Genomic DNA, 18917 nt, shown 5'->3' with positions numbered 1-18917 from the left:
TTAACTTTAAGGTCTAGGAAGATGATTTGGATGATTTCTCTTCGAATGTTTTTCGTATTCGAAGGTTTGTGGCGGAAGTTCTTCGGGGTTTCGGAGGCTTGAATCCATATAGCTTCACCAATTTGTAGTTTCTTGAAGTTTCTGAAGGCTTTTGAGCTTGATTTCAGTGACCTTTGAGATTTAGGAAGATAATTTGGATGATTTCTCTTCGAATGTTCTTCGTATTCCAAGTTGAAGTTCTTGAAGTTCCTAGAGGCTTCAAGGCTTGATTCCAGCAGAGCTTCTGTACTTCTGAACTTCTGATTAGAGGAGTTTTAAGACTTTTTCTCCAAGAAACGTGGCATCTTTTGATTGGCCAAAATGTTTTTATTTTCAAGGTGACACATGTTAGCAGCCGATTGGACTACTTATGTCATTGCTTACATGCGTCAGGTTGCTTATGTCATTGCTTACATGTGCCGATGTGTGATTGATTTTTGCATGCATTTTATGTCTCTATTTCAATGACACTTGGCAAATTTCCGTTGGTTTCTAAATAGTGATAGCAAAACCTAGTAGCAGTACGTGGCGCTTTGTAATTGGCCGTACTTTGTGGACTTGGTAGTATGATGTGTTAGCTTGTGCTAGGTCGGAAATTTTCTCTCTCTACAGTTACCTGGAACCTTCAACTTCCAAATGCTTTTCCAAAAACCTTTCTATGATTCCAAAGCTTGTGGTCTATTCATGTCAAGATCATGAAGCTCACAAAGAATTTTATATCCTGACTTCACTAAGTAGCTACCCAATTTTTCTGATTTTCAAATCAAAGTATCAGGTTATAGGGTAGAACACAAAGCCAGAGACTTGATAAGTTGAGCTTCAGGTGGGTAAAAGCATAAATCAATCAGACTAATGTTCCACCAACCCATTGCAGCATTTATCAAAAATCTACTATGGAATTAGATGCTAGGTGCGATGCAAGAGAACTGATTCTGCCTTCAGGTCTCGACAGCCAGGCATCTTGATATATACGGACAAATTCACCACTACCAATTCTCCAAGTTAATCCTTTGTCAATTAAATCCTTAAACCAAAGAATATTTTTCCATGCAAAGGAGCCGGTAGAGGGGTTTGCTTCAAAAATTGAACAATTTGGGAAATACTTCGCCTTAAAAACTCTATAAAACAGAGAATTCGTATCATGTATCAACCTCCACACCTGTTTAGCTAACATGGCTTTATTGAATTTGCAAAGATCTTTAAAGCCTAATCCCCCCTCACTTTTTGGTTGACACAAGACCTCCCATTTTGCCCAATGAATTTTTCTCCTATCTCCCCTTTGTCCCCACCAAAATTTTCGAATGAGCATCTCAATATCTTGGCAAAGACCTATTGGCATCCGGAAATAACTCATGGAAAACGTGGGGATGGCTTGAACCACCGCCTTCAATAGAACTTCCTTGCCAACTTGCAACAATATTTTCTCTTTCCATCCTTGGAGCTTACCACAAACTCTATCTTTTATGAAGTTCAAGCTCATCTTTTTTTTCCTTCCAACCACTACAGGTAAGCTCGAGTATCTTTCAAGCAGATTTTTAATTTGTTCCTTTGTAGTATCAGAGGAGTTGTTGCTAAAAAAGAGAATAGTCTTGTTCGAATTTATTTTTTGTCCCGATGCCCGCTCATATTTTCCCAAAATCTCCTGAATTTTTTCAACATCCTCCACTCTTGCTTAGCAAAACAAATGGCTATCATCTGCAAAAAAGAGGTGAGATATCTTTGGGCCATTTCTACAAAGAGAAACACCCTCAATATGTTTACCATCCACTGCATGTTCAATTAAACCATTTAGACCTTCAAAGCATAATAGAAAAAGATAAGGGGAAAGAGGATCTCCTTGACGAATACCTTGAGTAGGAACAATATGGCCTTTTGGTTTGCCATTGACTAGAATAGGATAGGTCACAGATTTTATGCACTCCAAAATCCAGGCTAACCAAGTCGAATGAAAACCCATCTTCTCCATGATCCTTTGAAGAAACACACATTCCAAGCAATCATAAGCTTTGCTCATATCTAATTTTAAAGCCATATGCCCAATTTTTCCCTCTTGTTCAGCTTCATATGATGTAAAGTCTCAAAAGCCACCAAGATGTTATTGGAAATAGCTTTATCCGATTGAAAGGCACTTTGAGGTTCAGAAATAATCTGGGGTAAAAATTTCTTCAACCTGTTTGCCAACACTTTTGAAACAAGTTTATATAAAATATTACAAAGGGCTATGGGGCAAAATTTAGTAACAAATTCAGGACTCTTCACTTTGGAAATTAGAGTGATAAAAGTATGATTCAAACCTGCTGCTATTGAGTTTGAGTTTTTAGACAAGATAAAACAACTCTGACTACATCATCCCCTATACTCTCCCAATAATGTTGGAAGAAAATTGGTGGCATTCCATCTGGGCCCGAGGCTTTCAAATGGGTCATTTGCTTCAAAGCTATCTCTACTTCATCCTTTGTAAGCAAAACTTCAATTTTGGTTTTTTTTTTTTTTTTTTTTTTTTTTTTTTTTTTTTTTAAGGAAATAAACATATACAATTACATCCTTATTAGGGTGAGTTTAAATTATTAAAATATATTTAAATTTCTTAATTTTATCATTAAATAATGAATTTAGGTTTGACTTGCATGTTGGTAATCTAGTTTAGCCAAATTCCTAATTTGTCTTGGACGACCAAATTCAAAATGGGATTCAAATTGGGAATTAAATTTGAGCATTCTATATAGTGATTTATATTAAAATTCCTAATAATTCTTCAATTAAAATGTAATCTTTTGCATAATTAATTATGTTATCAAAGACTATACTTTACGGATTCAGCTCCCTTCTTCGGCTATAATTGTTGAGCTCTTGGCCTGCCGCAGGGCAATGTTGTTTGCAAAAGAAATGAGGATCACGCACTGCACTTTTGAGGGTGATGCTGAGGTTGTTCTTAAAGCAATTTGGAAAAAAGACTCGACGCATCCGGTATATGGTCATGTCATCACTGATGTCCTATCACTAGCTACAGATTTCCAGTTTTGTAGTTTCTCTTTTGTAAAACGTATAGGCAATGTAGTTGCCCACTATTTAGCCAGAATTTCTAAGTCTGGTAATGAGCTCCAGGTTTGGTCAAATTCCATCCTTGAGGATATAGCTCCTCTAGTTGCTCGGGATTCATTGTAATTCATTGTTTTTCCATTCAATAATACAGGGCCTTTAGGTCCGGTTTCTCATTAAAAAAAAAAAAAAAAAAGACTATACTTTGGGTCTAGAAACATTGTTGTGGCAAATGTAGGGCTTGCTGGTGGTGAGTGCATGTTAAATCACTATGTTAGAGTGATACAAATCCAGCTGCAGGGCACAACTACCTTCGGTCCTTTGCTTATTAAACTAGTTCCGCCACTGTACTTGGATTTGCATAATCTAAGCTAAAATGGACCTCATCCTATGTTCAACAAGTTCTGGGAATGTCTTCTCATAAAAGAAGAAGGTTCTAGGAGTGAAAAATCCTGAAATTTTTATCTTTGATGGGCGGTCTGAGGGTAAATTGGTAAATTTATATTGTGTTTTTAAATAGAATCGGGTTAGTCAAAGTTTGGATTTTAAATTTGAATCCTAAAAACTAATTTGGAAAATGCAAAGGTTTTAACAAGGTAACTAAAGATAAGATCTTTCCATTGGATCCAAATTTAAGTTAACATTTCAATTTGGAAAGTTTTTAAAGGGTGATTGAATCTTTTCTCAACTAAGTTAGGTCATTAATGCCAAGAGATTTCCTATTAAGGTTTAATTCAAATTAAGTGGTAAATAAAACATGAAAAGTATAAAAGATGTTTGGGTCTTAAATGAGTAGATTAGGTCAAGATTTTAAATTGGAAAATGAAATAAGTGGGAAATCTATAATAGGATTTTTATTTATTTATAATTAGAAATAAAAAATGTATAATTTTCAAAAGATGATTTTTGGTTTGAGAACATTATATTAGGGAATATTAAATCACACTTGCTAAAGCAGTAAAAACTCAAAAAAAAAAAAAAAAAAAAAAAAAGAAGAAGAAGAAGAAGAAATTTCAGGATCGGGTGGGTCGGGTGGTTAAACCCAAGACTAGCTTGAAAGCTGAAAAAAGCCTGAACTTGAGACCCGAACCTGACCCGAATGTCCACCTAACTTACCTAAAGCCCTTTGGTTAGGGTAGGGTCAGGCAGGTCCCTGCTAAAAAAGTCAACATTTTATAATATATATAGATTAGTAATGAAATATTCTAAATGTTTATAAAAATCTCTTTACAAAAATTTAACCAGTAAAAAATAACTAATAAATTTAGAGTAAAAGAGAAAATTTATCAAACACCAAAATACTTGCAACAGAAAATCTCTCCATGTCCTATTGAAAAAAGAAAAGAAAAAGAAAAAAAGCAAAATTCACACTTGATATTTTAAAATACTCTTTAATTAAAAATTAAAAAAAAAAGAATTTTAATTATGAAATAAGATAATTTTAGAAACCCTTTAAGCTAATGGCAAGTTAGTACATAATATTTTTAATATTAATTTAACAAAGTTTGGTCAATCAGATGTTATGTCCTATTGAAAAAAGAAAAGAAAAAGAAAAAAAGCAAAATTCACACTTGATATTTTAAAATACTCTTTAATTAAAAATTAAAAAAAATGAATTTTAATTATGAAATAAGATAATTTTGGAAACTCTTTAAGCTAATGGCAAGTTAGTACATAATATTTTTAATATTAATTTAACAAAGTTTGGTCAATCAGATGTTAGGGGGAAAATGTTTTTTCCTTTCAAATTTGGGGTGAACTGTTATTTCCCCAAATCTTAAGGGAGGGAGTTTAGCCCAAGAAAATATGATGTGACAAGATTCTAATTGAACATTTAAATATATAATAGAATTCAAAATTATTTAAAATATACATTAAAATATTGATGTGTAAAATTATGAAACCTTAAAAGCTTGTGTAAATTATATTATATTAGCAAGGCATACCAAATTACCAAGGCACACAATGCATACATTACATATTACTAGTAAAGTCTCAAACCTCCTACTTTCCCAAAAAGGTTTCTATCCACAAATCAAAACGACTTAAATTTAGAAAAGAAATAAACAAGTGAAACCAAAAAAGAAAAAAGAAATAAACAAGTAAAACCAAAAAAGAAAACGAAAAAGAAAAAATCAAGAAATATGGCATTTACAAAGCCAGCTGTAAACGAAACTCTTCCATTTTAATGTGACTTTAAAATTTGACATTTGCAAAGCTTGGGTGATAGGAGTATATAATTTCCAAACACAGTAGGATTGCGTATCTTTTATTATATAAAAAAAAAGGTAACTGTAGGATTGTCATTCAACCTATGGCTGGCAAATGAAAGTTTGCATTCATGTCTGCACAATGACCTATATCTATCAGATAAGGAAATTAATGTAGGGTAGGTACGTAGATTCATGGTTTCGTCACATAAAAATATATATGGGGTCTTGATCAGACTTGTAGTACACCAAAACTCGAAAACTTGTCAAGATGGTGATAGCTAGTCAAAATATGTTGTTCTTGGTGGCATTTGCTGTGCTTGTCCTAACTTTTTCTTTTCCTACAGAAACTAGAAGGCTTTCAACAAAGGCTTCTTCCAACTTGGTGCATGTTGATCAAAATGAAAATAAAGGCCTGACTCTTTTTAAGAGAGTGAGATTTGGGACGTTGGCCAAAATACCAATATTGCCTCCTGACAACTTGGTGCATGTTGAGAATGAAAATAAAGGCTTGACTCGTTTTAAGAGGGTGAAATTTGGGATGTTAGCCAAAATACCACTATTGCCTCCTTACTCCTCTATTATCCCTGAGAATGTAAAACCAAGTCCTCGTAGGTACTAAGAATGTTGGATCGCCAAGGATTAGTCATGTTATTGGTCCACACAGCATATATTACCTAAATACTGCGTCCTACTTCAACTTATATTTCCAACCACCTATTACTAATAACCTATGGTGTAATGTAATAAATCATAAAACTTCCTCTTCTCGGCATTTGCAATTATTGCCTTATTCCAATGATGATGTAATAATATATATTTTTTTCTTTTTATATGTTAGTCTTCTACATAATTCATCCATCTTTTCACTTTGCCTATTCTCAAGTTTACAACGCCTCATAGATTTGCATTGCACTTTCTACTCCATGCTGCTTAGTTGTTTAATTTAAATGCGAACATGAGATCACATCCTTGCAATATTGACACTAAGACTAGGGGTGTGCATCCATCCCACTAAAATAGCGAAACCAATCATGAATCTTGGTCTAACCCAATCTAACATATATATTTTTATTTTATTACCCTTATTTTAATGCATTTAGTTTGATTTATTTTGATATTTTGAGAATTAATATTAATGAATCTGGAAATTCGGAAAATAATTTGGGGATATCATGTGAAGCGGAATAATTTATTGACAAAAAGGTTTTTAGATAATTTCTAAAACCCCCTTTTTTTTTTACAAGGTATAAACATACAAGCACAAACACTACTTGTAGACTCAATCCAATGTGGTGTTGGTTTCTACACAATGCCATGGTTGGGTTTGGTTGAAGAATTTTCATCATGACAAAGTCAGGTTGGATTGAAAACACTTCAATCTTACCCATGTACACCCCTTGTTGACAATGGCACTTAATAATCTTGTAAAGGGTTGCTTCAAATTTCTGATATTGCAGGACCTATGCTAGAATTTTAAGTGTGAATAATCCAAATATTCTCTTTGCTCATTAGATTGAGGATCATTCCCAATCAAGCCGATAACCCCCTAAATCCAAAAAAAAAAAAAAAAAATTCAACCACCACCCAACAAGCTACCTTTCTTTCTAACAACAAGATAATACATATATAAGAGTGAATTACACTTTATCCACCTATTGTTTAGGCTAGTTTTAGGTTCCTTACAAGTGACTTCAAAAGTGTCACCTTATCCATCTAAACTTGGCTCCATTATGCAGCTATAATCCACCTCACAAACAAATAAAAAAAAAAACATTTAAAGAAAATATGATTTAGGTCTCACTAACTTGCCGAGTAAATTTTAAATATATATATTTTTCATCACTAAAATCACCATCCATACAAAATGCCTATAATCTCACGTGAAATCCCATTCGGGATTCCACAATTCAACTTCTCAAAAAAATTCTTGACCAACCTATAAAGCAATCCTTCATCTAATTTCATTTTATTTCTTAAATTAAAAAATATATAAATACTCATTATTTTCCAGCATCAAGGCTTAAGCGCAAATAACGAGTTCATGTCTGATTGTCTTTGTGTTTGTCCATTCCTCTACTCTTCCTCAGTAGCAGACTCAATACTCTTGCTGTTGTGCTTCCTCGCGTACCTCTGATTTCTTCAGAACTTTAAAAATTCCATTCTACACCTACAATTTACTGAAACCCAAAAAATAATTGATTTTTTTTTTAAAGATTAAATTATATGCATAATAATTTTGAAAAAAATAATAAAAATGCAAAGTACCCCTTTGGTTGACAGCACAAAGGCACACCCTGTAAATTTAAGGGATCTTGATATCTTGCAGAAGTCAAAGCTGCCATTGAGCCATATCTTTTAGCTTCAAATTCATTAAGTTTTTCATTCAGGAGTTTTTTCATTAGCATACGATTTAGATTGCGGAATAATTTTTACATCAAAGTTTCTTCAACACAACCGAAGCATTTGCTCATGCACATTCATAGAATGGATCTCATATATGCCCCACCTTCATGAAAATATCAAAAACAAATAAGCACTTCAATAAAACAATTCTTGAAGAAAATATTGAAACAAAAACTATCCAATACCATACCAAAATTGTAGTTTTAAGCCCAGATAATTCATTTATTGCCTGCAATTTCATTTGTTTGTAACAATTTTTTGTTAAATACTATGTGTAAAGTTGTGATTTACAACTATGTATTTAGTTGGCTTTTATTTCGTGCCAAATTTGATTGTAATTTTATTCAATCTTTTGTACCCTATATTTATTGTGGGATTTGATTGTAAAGGTTGTGTGATAGAGAGAAAGAGTGTGAAGACTCAAGCTATTGAAGACTGAAGAGGTTTTCGCGGGTATCTCGCGACTTAGCATCCCGCGAAGTAATGCATGTGCCCTGCACATGACTGGAATGCGAAGAGTCAGTACAGATAGAGACAGCTGTGTCTCGCGCGTATCTTGCGGGTAAGGCCTTCCCGTAGGACACCCGCGAGACATTCTGTTTTGCTAGATTATACTATCTGATACACACTTTCTATACCTACACTATATATACCTACATTACCCACAAATGTTAAGGAGTGCTTCTGAGAAAAAACTCTAGCCAAACACCTTGAGAGTTAGAGATTGTTATACCTACAATCCTCTACACAATAGCTTAGCCAAACACCTTGAGAGTTAGAGATTGTTATGCCCACAATCCTCTACACAATAGCTTGTCGATTTTCCTCAACTTCTACCTCTCCATTTCCATACCATTGAGAGGTTGATAGTTCAAACACTTATCACACCTTTTCAGAGTGTCAAGTGATCGTTTGGTACTGCTGGGAAGCAATGGAAGAAGCCAAGGATGGCAGATGCAACATGGAGCTTGTTGCGGGATCCGGAGAGCTAGACAAGACACAGTTCCGAGAAGCCTTGTTAGAATAGGAGCTTGGAGGGTTTAGGTACAACGGGTAGATTAGGCTTGGAGGGTATTTTGCTAACCCATGTATTCCAACTGATTGTCTAGTGGATCGATTACCGCTTGGAGGGTGGCGGAGAGGTTTTTTGCCGAGTTCTTCGGTTTCCTTTTCGATAACACATCGGCGTGTTATCTGTATTTGCATTCTTCTTCCCTACTCTTTTACATTTCATTTTACTGCTGTAATTATATGAATATGTGTTAAAGTAGCTTGTTTGTTTATCCGCTCGCATTTACACTATTCCGCACTTAGAATTAAGTTAGTGTAAAATCTATCAAGTCGTAACTTTTATTTGGGGGTCTAAAAAGCTCTTGTGTTTTTAACACATTTTCGAGCTTTCACTTTGGGCCAATGATCTATGTTTGTTTGGGCTGGTATGTGGTTTTTTGGTCTAATTTGTAATGTTATTTAAGCAAAAGATTGTGGAGGGGGGCCAAGTTTTATTTTAATAAGGCCCAAATTCAAATTCAACCCTAATATGTAGGTATAATTTTATATATAGGAAATTCGATAATTATGATAATTATTAATATACATTTATTTTGATTGTCATTGTATAAGAAATATTAAATATGAAATCCGATAATTATGGTAGTTATTAAAAATTGGTATATTATGATTATGATTTTATAGATATTTATTATGATAATTATTATAAAAAATAATTATTGTAATAATTAATAGATTTGTACCATTATTTTTGATTATATGTAATTATGGTAAATATTAATAGATATATTTTTTAATGATTATGTTTGTATATAAAACTATCTATTATACTAATTAAAAAAAAAAAAAAAAAAAAAAAAAAGACAACTTAAAAGCTTGTCAAGATGGTGATAGCCAGTCAAAATATGTTGTTTTTGGTGTCATTTGTTGTGCTTGTCCTAACTTTTTCTTTTCCTACAGAAGCTAGAAGGCTTTCAGCAAAGCCTTCTTCCAACTTGGTGCATGTTGATCAAAATGAAAATAAAGGCCTTGGTGTCATTTGTTGTGCTTGTCCTAACTTTTTCTTTTCCTACAGAAGCTAGAAGGCTTTCAGCAAAGCCTTCTTCCAACTTGGTGCATGTTGATCAAAATGAAAATAAAGGCCTTGGTGTCATTTGTTGTGCTTGTCCTAACTTTTTCTTTTCCTACAGAAGCTAGAAGGCTTTCAGCAAAGCCTTCTTCCAACTTGGTGCATGTTGATCAAAATGAATATAAAGGCCTGACACTTTTTAAGAGGGTGAGATTTGGAACGTTGGCCAAAATACCAATATTGCCTCCTTACAACTTGGTGCATTTTGAGAATGAAAATAAAGGCCTGACATATATTAATAAGGTGAGATTTGGGATGTTGGGCAAAATACCAATATTGCCTCCCTCCAACTTGGATCATATTGTTAAGAGTATCAATTTTGGGATGTTGCCTAAAAATGTTCATACTCCATCTGAACTGAGGCCCACACATAATCCTGGTGATCCTCCATTGACCCAATTACCCACAATTCACCCCACACTAAAGGCAGAGAGTGTAAAACTAGGTCCTAATTTTGAGAGTATCAATTTTGGAATGTTTCCTAAAAATGTACCCGCTCCATTTGGACCTAGCCCCATACATAATCTGGGTGATCCTCCATCAACCTCATTACGCACAGTTCACCCCCACACCAAAGTAAGAGAAGTGTAAAACTATGTTCTAATTTTGAGAGTATCAATTTTGGGATATTTCCTAAAAATGTTCCTATTCCTCCATCTGGGCCTAGTAGTGGATAGTCTCCCTGTACTCTCCCATCACCCTCACAAAAGGCTGAGAGTAAAACGAGGTCTAGGTGGGGACTAGAATAAATTTATATGTTTGAATACACACACACATCTATATATATATATATATATATATACTGAGTATGGATGAAGTACTATACATTTTTCGTCTTTTGTAGATTTTTTTTTTTTTTTTTTGTGAAGATATGTTTGTATTATTGCCATAGATTTTATTGCAATAGTGACGATATTTTTTCATTGCAATAGAGGTTTATTGCAACAATTTGAAGTCTATTGCAACAAAAAATTTCATTGCAATAAATTTTTTTTTTTTTCTTCTTGTGGTGCAAGGACTAGGCATGTTATTGACCCATGCAGCAAATATTACCTAAATACCACGCCCTAATTTAACTCATATTTCCAACCATTTATTACTAATAATCTTATGGTGTAATGTAATAAATCATATAATAATTAAATCATAATTAATCCACTTTTTTACTTTGCTTGGCCTCAAGTTTATATTGCCTCATAGATTAGCATTGCACTTTCTACTCCATGCTGCTTAGTTGTGTAATTTAAATGGGAACATGAGATCACATCCTTGCAATGTTGGCAATAGGGGTGTGCATCTAACCCACTCAAATAGCAAAACCAATCAGTCTAAATAAAGTCGATGCCTCTAGTTGGGTTTTTGTGGGTTAGTTTGGGTTGAGTTGGAATTTTATTTTAAGTCTTGAATTGGGTTGAGTTCAGATTGATATTTTTTTCAACCAATCTGGTCTAACCTGATCTAACATATATAATTTTATTTTGAGGATACCTTCTGTTCGGAGCTGGCAGAAAATGGCTTGTTTACGCCACCAATTAGGAGCTGCCACGTCAGACATTTAATGAGGAAGCAGTACACTCAATAACATAGGATTATAACCCAAACCCATCTAAAACATTCTTCTCAAAACCACGTAAAAGGTAGGTTTGGAATTGAAGAGAGATGACACCAGTACAAATTTCACTTGCAATGTGGCTTTTTAAGATCTTCCCTGACCCCACTGCTCACCTTTACCATCTTAGCCAGGGTCCAGGGACCTTTCCACTATTCAATTAATTGATAGTATTATTACTAATGTCTCTCTTGTTAAAGTAACTCCAAACCCAGACCCAAACAACAAATCTAGGGACACATCCAAGATTTCTATAGAAAACTTTGGGGAAATAAAAATCCATGAAAATACCAAAAAGAAAAAAAGCAAAATCCATATAACTCAACAAAACCCACACCAATATGAACAGATTGATATCCAAAAAATAACCCAAACCCATCAAAATTTCGAAACCTAAATTTTGGGGAAAAAACTAATCAAACAATAAACAAAAATCAGCTCAAACCTTGAGGTTCGGTGCGTCGGCGCCGGCTCAGAATGACGCCGCCACGGCTCCAGCGATGAGGTAAAGCTCCGGTGTTCAGAGGAGAGGAGGAGATGGCTTGGTTAGGCATTGGTAAGGTATTCTCCAGGTTTGCTTTTGAATACGTGTTTGATAATTTTAGATGGGTTTGGGTTACAATCCTATGTTATAAAGTGTACTGCTTCCTCATTAAATATTTGACGTGGCAGCTTCTGATTGGTGGCATAAACAAGCCATTTTTTGCAAGCTCCGAACAGAATGTATTCTCTTTTATTTTATTACCCTTATTTTAATGCATGTGTTTAGTTTGATTTATTTTGATATTTTGAGAACTGGTTTTAATGAATCTGGAAATTTAGAAAATAATTTAGGCATATTATGTGAAGCACAATCATTTATAAAATCCCAATATTGACAAGTTAATATAAATGCTCTTAAGGTCATCAAAGAAAAAGGGCTAGGTTTTCTATTTTTAGGGGACAAAGATGGTGTTTTAACAATAATGTTGTTGTTGTTGTTTTTTTTTTTTTTTTTTGAGAAATAAATTAACTTATACACACACATTTAATTACTTTCTCTCACCAAGCTCAAACACATTAACGTTGTTAAACACAATTGTTTATATATATGAATATTGATAATGATGATTGTGGGGCCAGAGAGTTTGTAACCCCAGCCCATTTCATGTTAAGGCCCAAGGCCCGAGCCGAGGAAGGTTATAGCCGAGGATAGGTAATAAAAGTCCAAATAGTCTTGAGACACAGCCGAGGATGATTCTGTCCTCGGCATATCCGAGGTCCCCCTGGAAGGAAGGGCAAAAACGATATAGGACCAGTTTGGGAAAAAATCTAAAATATCTATGTCAATAAAGAAGGGTACGCTGGATAGTATAACGACCAAGGACAAAGGGAAAGCTGCCCTTACTGCCATTCAATACTCTGCACTTGACAGAGCCATACTCTTCAACTTTTACAACCACCCCCAACTACTCTGGGTATGGGCTGATGGGACAAGTATCAGTCCTGAAAAGTCGAACCCACACGTGGACGTTGGGTAATGGATACAAGCCAGTATAAAAGGAAAAGTAAGCAATTCAGAGAAGGGGGCTGGGAAAAATGGCCAAAAACCAGAGCCTCCCAGCCCGCCTCCAAGAGAAAGACTCCTAGGGCGAACACGATTTAATTATGTATGAACACCACGGAAAACTACTGTCTTGTGACCAAGGCCTAGCCTTTCAAACCCACGTTCTATAAATGATATTGTTTGGGCCTTTTTACGTGCGAACCCAACATTATTATGGGTCATTACAAATTGTGTCCTTACAATTGGCGCCGTCTGTGGGAAGGCTTGTGTGTTGGCACAGGCGGTAGGTCGAGACAGTCCCCTTGTCATTTCTAACAGCCGGTTGTAGTGTTCTAGCGTAAAGTTCCACTAGGGGCTGCGCTTCGTAGCGTCAGCAGCACGGATGGTTCTAAGGGCTTGGCCGAGGAGCTAATTCCCCTTAAACCAAGGTCCTACACCACAGCCGAGGGGTTGATTCCCTCAACTACTTATCAAAATCAAGTTTTGGACAGAACCAAGGTATTGCATGGTCCTCGGACTCAAACCTATGGGGAAACCAACTACTTATCAAAATCAAGTTTTGGACAGAACCAAGGTATTGCATGGTCCTCGGACTCAAACCTATGGGGAAACCAACTACTTAAATATCAAGTTTTGGACAGAACCAAGGTATTGCATGGTCTTCAGACTCAAACCTATGGGGAAACCAACTACTTATCAAAATCAAGTTTTGGACAGAACCAAGGTATTGCATGGTCCTCGGACTCAAACCTGTGGGGAAACCAACTATTTAGAAATCAATTTTTGGACAGAGCCAAGGTATTGCATGGTCCTCGGACTCAAACCTATGGGGAAACCAACTACTTACCAAAATCAAGTTTTGGACGGAACCAAGGTATTGCATGGTTCTCGGACTCAAACCTATGGAGAAGTCAGCTACTTAAGAAGAATTCTAAGTCACTCAGTCCTCGGGCCAAATACCAGAAAAGGTTAAGGCTATGAAAGTTATTAGGAAGGTGGCGAAACGCCTTATTATTCAGCGACCTACAGGGGCTGTACATTTTGGGTTATATATCCTCGGATGATTACTTCCTACATGGCATCGAGCATTCAGCCCTCACCTCGTTCAAGTTTGGGATATACAACCCATTTTCAGGTCGGTTTTATTTTACACGATACCTCTAATAAGTTCATAATGGCATCTTTTTTCTTGGTAAGGGATTTCGGCCCTAAGTATTGTTTTCTCAGGTCGGCGTTATTATGCCAGCCAGCTCTAATAAGCTCATCATAATATCTTTTCCTTCTCTTCTTAGTAAGGATTCCAGCCCTAAGTATCATTTGTTCAAATCGGTATTATTATGTCGGATAGTTTCGATAAGCACAGAGCAAGGTCTTTTTATTAACTGAGATTTTGGCCTTAAGCATCGTTCAGAGTATAAAAATAAAAAAGAAATCACAGGGTAGTACGTCTATTCACGGCATAACCATTTCAAAAAGAAGAGATAGAATATACGAAATAAAGCAATGATGACTTTTATTAGTATAAAGAGTTATTACAGCGTACAATGGAGGGCTTAAACAAGTCTATATAGAAAACGAATTACAAAAACAACAGAAACAAACAAACGACCAGAAGTCTTTTTAAGTTCTGCTCCGAAATCTTTCCAAATTCTGCCCCAGTAGCACCCATATTGAGAGGAGGACCTCCCTTGATGGAATAAGAGAAGAAGAGGAAGAAGGAAAAGCACCAGGATGGATCTAGTGATGGGAAAGAAGAAGAAGGGGAGGCAAAAGGAGGAACCAGTGAAGGAAGAGAGGAAGAAGCAGGGATACTTTGTCCTTGCGTCAGTCTTGACTCCTAACACGCTGGTGCCATGTTAGTTATGCTTATAAGAGAGCGGCTGGTACTGATAATGGGTGACCCCAGCTCAGTCGCACCAAAAGTTGGACGCGACGAGCCCCTGCTTCGGATTTTGGCTGAAGGAAGGATGAGAAGTATCTTGAGTCTCTGCCATCCCTGCCCTGACCGTGCCATTTTGAGCTTCAGAAGAACATGGCATTTTTGGGAAGGGTGTGGTCCCTTCATTCCCGCTTCTATCTCAAAAGTATCACAATTTAAGGTGTAAACTAGCAGATAAAGTAAACTCTGGGGAAGGCTAAGGGTTTCAGACTTTAAAAGGATTAAAAGGGTCTCTGTGTAAAAGAAGTAACCTCTTACCTCTCTTCTTATATGAGGGACAAAACGGGAGGCATTTAATCTATCCAAATTTCCAAGAAAATCTGTAAACGAGAATATGCCCATTCCACTTCCCCACGCCGTTAATAACCGTCGAATTTAAATGGTCTCATAAAGGGAAATCATTAAAGGCACGTTTCGAATAATGAAACGGCAGGAACGCAGTGTGAATGAATTCAGAGGAATATCTCGTAGCCTGGTATGTTCCCTGGATAGATGAAGAGACACCCGCATTAATGAAAGGCAGATCTAAGTAGACCGCAATAAAGGCGTGGCATTACCAAAAGCCTCCTCTCCGACCAAGAGGTTGGACAGCAGGATTTTGAGGGGCTATTGTGGGGCCAGAGAGTTTGTAGCCCCAGCCCATTTCATGTTAAGGCCCAAGGTCCGAGCCGAGGAAGGTTATAGTCGAGGATAGGTAATAAAAGTCCAAATAGTCTTGAGATACAGCCGAGGATGATTCTGTCCTCGGCATATCCGAGGTCCCCCTGGAAGGAAGGGCAAAAAAGGTATAAGACCAGTTTGGGAAAAAATCTAAAATATCTATGTCAATAGAGAAAGGTACGCTGGATAGTATAACGACCAAGGACAAAGGGAAAGCTGCCCTTACTGCCATTCAATACTCTGCACCTGACAGAGCCATACTCTTCAGCTTTTACAACTACCCCCAACCACTCTGGGTATGGGCTGATGGGACAAGTATCAGTCCTGGAAAGTCGAACCCACACGTGGACGTTGGGTAATGGATACAGGCCAGTATAAAAGGAAAAGTAAGCAATCCAGAGAAGGGGGCTGGGAAAAATGGCCAAAAACCAGAGCCTCCCAGCCCGCCTTTAGGAGAAAGACTCCTAGGGCGAACACGATTTAATTATGTATGAACACCATGGAAAACTACTGTCTTGTGACCAAGGCCTAGCCTTTCAAACCAACGCTCTATAAATGATATTGTTTAGACCTTTTTATGTGCGAACTCAACATTATTATGGGTCGTTACAAATTGTGTCCTTACAATGATAATTATTAATAGACATTTATTTTAATTGTCTTATAAAAATAAATGATTATCCTTTAATATACATTTATCATTATATAGGCATTTATCATTATATCATTTAATAATATGTAATTTTGGTAAGTATTAATAGATATTTATAATGATTATTTTTTTTAGAACCGATATTTATAATGATTATGATTGTATATAAAACTATCTATTCTACTAATTAAAGAAAATATGATATGGCAGGATTCTAATTAAGAGTTTAAGTATTGAATAGAATTAAAACTCAATTAAAAATGAGTAATGCTAGAGATATAAACTTTTTTATAAAAAAAAAAAATTACAAATTGCTAATGTGATGAATAATTATTGGTAAATAAAAAAGTAATATTAATGGTGGGTTTAGATGAAAACCAATAAAAAGTTTGTCACATCAGCAGTTTGTAAAAATGTTGTAAAATAGTTTGTGATTGTAGTATTACTCATTAAAAAAAAATATATTAAAATATTGATGTGTAAAATTTTGAAACCTTAAAAGCTTGTGGAAAAATATAACATGAAATTTGATAATTATTAATATAAATTTATTTTGATTAGATTTTTATATGAAACTTTAAATATAATATAATAATTATTATGGTTATTAATAGGTATTTATATTTATTATGATTGTCTATTTATAGATATTTAGTGTGATAAGTATTATCAATAGATGCCATTTATTAAGTGTGAAAGAGATGGAAAAGTTAACGTCCTATTCACCCTTAAGTTAGTGGATAGGTGTTTAAATTTTAAAATAAATACATAAAGAATAATACCTAAAATACTGTATCTAAGTTTCACCCTTTTAGTTTTTCAAAAAAAAAAGTTTCACCCTTTTATATTAGTAGTAAAATCTCAAATTTCCCATTCCCAAAAAAAGTTACTATCTACAAATCAAAACGAATTAAATTTAGAAAACAAATAAACAAATGAAAAAAAAAAAAAAAAAAAAAAAAAAGGAATGTGGCATTTACGAAGCCAGATGTTAACAAATCTCTTCCTTTCGAATGTGATCTTAAAATTTGACAGTTGCTAAGCTTGGGTGATAGGAGTATATGATTTCCAAATACAATAGGATTAGGTGTCTTTGAGTAGATAAAGTAACCGTAGGATTAATACTAGCATCACCATTGGTGCTGATAAAATAGCTTTTTATCACCTCAAACTCTAATTTAGTGCCCAAAATCGGTGGAGTAGCCAAATTTGTTTGCCTTCTTGCTACAGTGAACTACTAGTGCATGTATGTATAATGATCTATATCTATCAAAAAAGGTAACTAATGAATGGGACATAGCTAAAGATCTATATCTATCAAATAAGGTAACTAATGAAGGGTACGTAGCTAGATTCATGGTCTCATCACACACATATATATATATATATATATATATATATATATGAGGTCTGGATCAGGCTTGTGTTCTACCAAAACTCAAAAGCTTGTCAAGATGGTGATAGCCAATCAAAATATGTTGTTCTTGGTGGCATTTGCTCTGCTTGTCCTAAATTTTGCTTTTCCTACAGAAGCCAGAAGGCTTTCAACAAAGGCTTCTTCCAACTTGGTGCTTGTTGAGAATGAAAATAAAGGCCCGACTCTGACATCTAGACTTAGCCGCAGAATGTCTCAGAGTTCTCCTCCATCACCTTCAACACCCCCATTTCCCCCAATATTTCACCCCATTCTAAGGGCTGAGAGTGTAAACTTAGGTCCTAAATTTGAGAGTTTTAATTTTGGGATGTTGCCTAAAGGTGTTCCTATTCCTCCATCTGGGCCTAGCCGTGGAACATCTCCAGGTACTCCCCCATTACCCCCGACTCTTACATCTAGACTTAGCCACAGAATGTCTCAGAGTTCTCCTAAATTTGAGAGTATTAATTTTGGGATGTTGCCTAGAGGTCCTGTTCCTCCATCTGGGCCTAGTCGTGGAACATCTCCGGGTACTCCCCCCTTGCCCCCCATATAAGGCTGAGAATGTTAGATCGCTAAGAACTAAGCCTATGTTGTAATGTAATAAATCACAAAACTCCTTCTTGTTGACATATTCAATTATTCAATTCCAACTATGATGTTATAATATATTTTTGTGCTCTTTTTATTGGTAATTCGTATACAAAACTCGTCTACTTTTCACTTTGCTTGGCCTCATAGATTAGCATTGCATTTTCTACTTCAAGTTACTTAGTCCTTTTATTTAAAAAGGAATTTGAGATCACATCCTTGCAACGTTCACCAAGGATGTGCTTCCAACTCACTAATACAGCAAATTCAATCAAATCTTATGTCTCTGGGTTTTTGTGGATTGGTGTTTGGTTTGGTTTGGGTTGAAATTTTATTTTAGTCTTGAATTGAGTCAAGCGCAAATTGATATTTTTTTTCAACTCATCTGACCCAACCTAATTTAATATAATTACCTTTATTTTAACATTTTCTTTTAATATGAATTAGTTTCAATGGATCTGAAAATTTGGAAAATAATATAGGTTTATTATATGAAGTGTAATAATTTTTTGACAAAATAGTTCTTAGATAAATTATAAAAGCAAGATTTTTTAGAAGTCATAAACATTTTTGAGCTCAAGTATAACCCATCGACTTAATCCATGGAGTTGTTGGTTTCTACGCATACAATGGCTAGATTTGGTTGGGGATTTTTCATCATGACAAAGTTAG

The 18917-nt window shown here is 35.2% G+C and overlaps 1 protein-coding gene and 1 long non-coding RNA gene across 2 annotated transcripts; one reads left to right on the top strand and one right to left on the bottom strand.

The window, feature by feature from the left end:
* Positions 1-7080: 7080 nt before the first annotated feature.
* LOC126723190 (uncharacterized) lies at positions 7081-12010 on the bottom strand. Its single transcript, XR_007654192.1, has 3 exons — positions 11889-12010; positions 7557-7797; positions 7081-7468 (listed from the first exon to the last, which is right to left on the bottom strand). It is a non-coding gene; the product is annotated as an uncharacterized LOC126723190 (long non-coding RNA).
* Positions 12011-17683: 5673 nt separating this feature from the next.
* LOC126713725 (uncharacterized) lies at positions 17684-18323 on the top strand. Its single transcript, XM_050413574.1, has 2 exons — positions 17684-17995; positions 18143-18323. Exons 1-2 carry the CDS (start codon positions 17695-17697, stop codon positions 18208-18210), a joined length of 369 nt encoding a protein of 122 aa, XP_050269531.1. The 5' UTR covers positions 17684-17694; the 3' UTR covers positions 18211-18323.
* Positions 18324-18917: the final 594 nt, after the last annotated feature.

Source organism: Quercus robur, chromosome 1, assembly GCF_932294415.1.
Source record: "Quercus robur chromosome 1, dhQueRobu3.1, whole genome shotgun sequence".
NCBI lineage: Eukaryota > Viridiplantae > Streptophyta > Magnoliopsida > Fagales > Fagaceae > Quercus > Quercus robur.
This window is presented reverse-complemented; position numbering and strand designations above follow the sequence as displayed.